Source organism: Apium graveolens, chromosome 3, assembly GCF_009905375.1.
Source record: "Apium graveolens cultivar Ventura chromosome 3, ASM990537v1, whole genome shotgun sequence".
NCBI classification, from domain to species: domain Eukaryota; kingdom Viridiplantae; phylum Streptophyta; class Magnoliopsida; order Apiales; family Apiaceae; genus Apium; species Apium graveolens.
In genome coordinates this window covers 61,183,139-61,184,964 of record NC_133649.1, presented here as the reverse complement: position 1 = coordinate 61,184,964, position 1,826 = coordinate 61,183,139, and the positions used below count along the sequence as shown (strand labels likewise).

The window sequence follows — 1,826 nt, the reverse complement described above, 5'->3', positions numbered from 1 at the left end:
GATGAGGCTGGAATAGGAGCTACTTGATTCACAGGGTAGGGTACAGTTGTCATTTACAGCAATTGACTGTTACCGACTCCTTTGCATTCTCTTGACACATGTCCAGCTTTCCCACACTTATAACACGTGATGTTGGCCATCTGATTCTTACATTAATGAGCATAATGGCCCTTCGTATGACACTTGAAATAAGCTACATTCGCCTTGTTGCAGATTCCCGTATGTCGCCTATTACAAACCTTACATTACGGAACTGATCTTTGCAGGGGTTTATGTCCACTAGTTGATTGAGATCTTGTTTCTTGTGATTTATTCCCAAATTCTTTCTTCCTGAAGTTCCCGGGTCCACTTTAAGGTTTAAACCTTTGATTAGTTCTCTGATTCTGACCCTTGTAACTTGAGCCTTCTTCTCCCGATTCAAATCTTCTTTTCTTGTTGCCTTTCTCCTTTTGATCCTGCTCACTCTCGCCTTCGATTACCATCGCTTTCTGAACCACTTCAGCATAAGTAGTCAACTCAAAAGCTTCCACATGACTCCTTAACCAAGGGTTCAATCCCTGTTGGAACCTTTTTGCCTTTTTCTCTTCAGAATCAACATACTCTCCCATAAACCTAGAAAGTTCTGTAAACTTCTTCTCGTATTCTTCAACTGTCATATTGTCTTGCTTCAACTCGAAGAACTTCATCTCCATTTGTGTTTGCATATAGTGAGGAAAATACTTATCCAAAAACATTCTTTTAAACCTATCCCAAGTAATAACTTCAGCAGCTTTTAAAGCTTTTTCCGACTCCCACCAATAGTTCGATTCGCCTTTAAGAAAATAAGTGGCATACTCCACCTTCTGATTATTTCCAACATTCGTTAAGGCAAAGGCCTTCTCCAATTCCTTAAGCCAAGCATGAGCTTCTACCGGGTCTTGAGTTCCTCTAAATTCTGGGGGTTTTACCGATTGGAATGTTTTGAAAGTAGTGACGTTTGCTGGGGGTGGTTGAGGTGGATGCATTTGTTGAAGAAGTTGGTGTTGCTGGGCTATAGTAGCAGTTTGTTGGCGTACCAATTCCATAAGTTATGCTATATCAGGGTTTTGGTTTTCTCCTTCATTTTCTTGGTTATTTGTAGGTCTTCCTCGGGCTTTTCTAGGTGCCATTTTTTGAAATAAGAGTTATACTGTTTGAGTGATGCAAAAAACTAGGGTATTATTTGTATTCATCATGGTATACAGTTTTTAATATAACAATAAATGTGAGGCATGGTTATGAGCAGGAATTGAAAAGAACAAATATAGGAATCAAGGAAAGTGCATAACTGAATTTAACATGGTTCAAGTCGAAAGGTACGAATCACAAGGTACAAATATGAATACAGATCTGAATTAAAATAGTACGAAATCCTAGAAACGGAAACAAATAACATGGTCAATAAAAAAGCAGCATAATCCAAGCAACTAAAAGTCAAGTCCCCCAGATTTCATCCTAAGCCTCCTCCTCGGACTCCTCCTCACGGGTCCTTGCGGTGTCGGGGGTAGTGTCCTCACGTAGCATCTTGACCATGCTCCCAAGCTAATCTACTATCATCTACATAGTAATTTAACTGGTCCGGTCGCGATGCACGGGCATTTCCTCCAATCTTGATGTGGCTACCTGGATCAGTGACTCGAGCCTTGAAATGGTTTTTGCCTTAGGTCCGTTATTCATCACTTGCTTACTTGCATAAAGCTCATCAAGACGTTCCATCAGCCTCACATACTTTCCTTGGAGAGTGTCATGATGCAGCCTTAAGTCAGCATAGATAGAAAAAGGAATTGTGTCGCTCTGCGGGGCCGAAG

At 40.8% G+C, this 1,826-nt stretch overlaps 1 protein-coding gene across 1 annotated transcript; it reads right to left on the bottom strand.

The window, feature by feature from the left end:
• Nucleotides 1–350: 350 nt before the first annotated feature.
• Nucleotides 351–1,064, bottom strand: LOC141714259 (uncharacterized). Its single transcript, XM_074517789.1, has one exon. It carries the CDS (start codon nucleotides 1,062–1,064, stop codon nucleotides 351–353), a length of 714 nt encoding a protein of 237 aa, XP_074373890.1.
• Nucleotides 1,065–1,826: the final 762 nt, after the last annotated feature.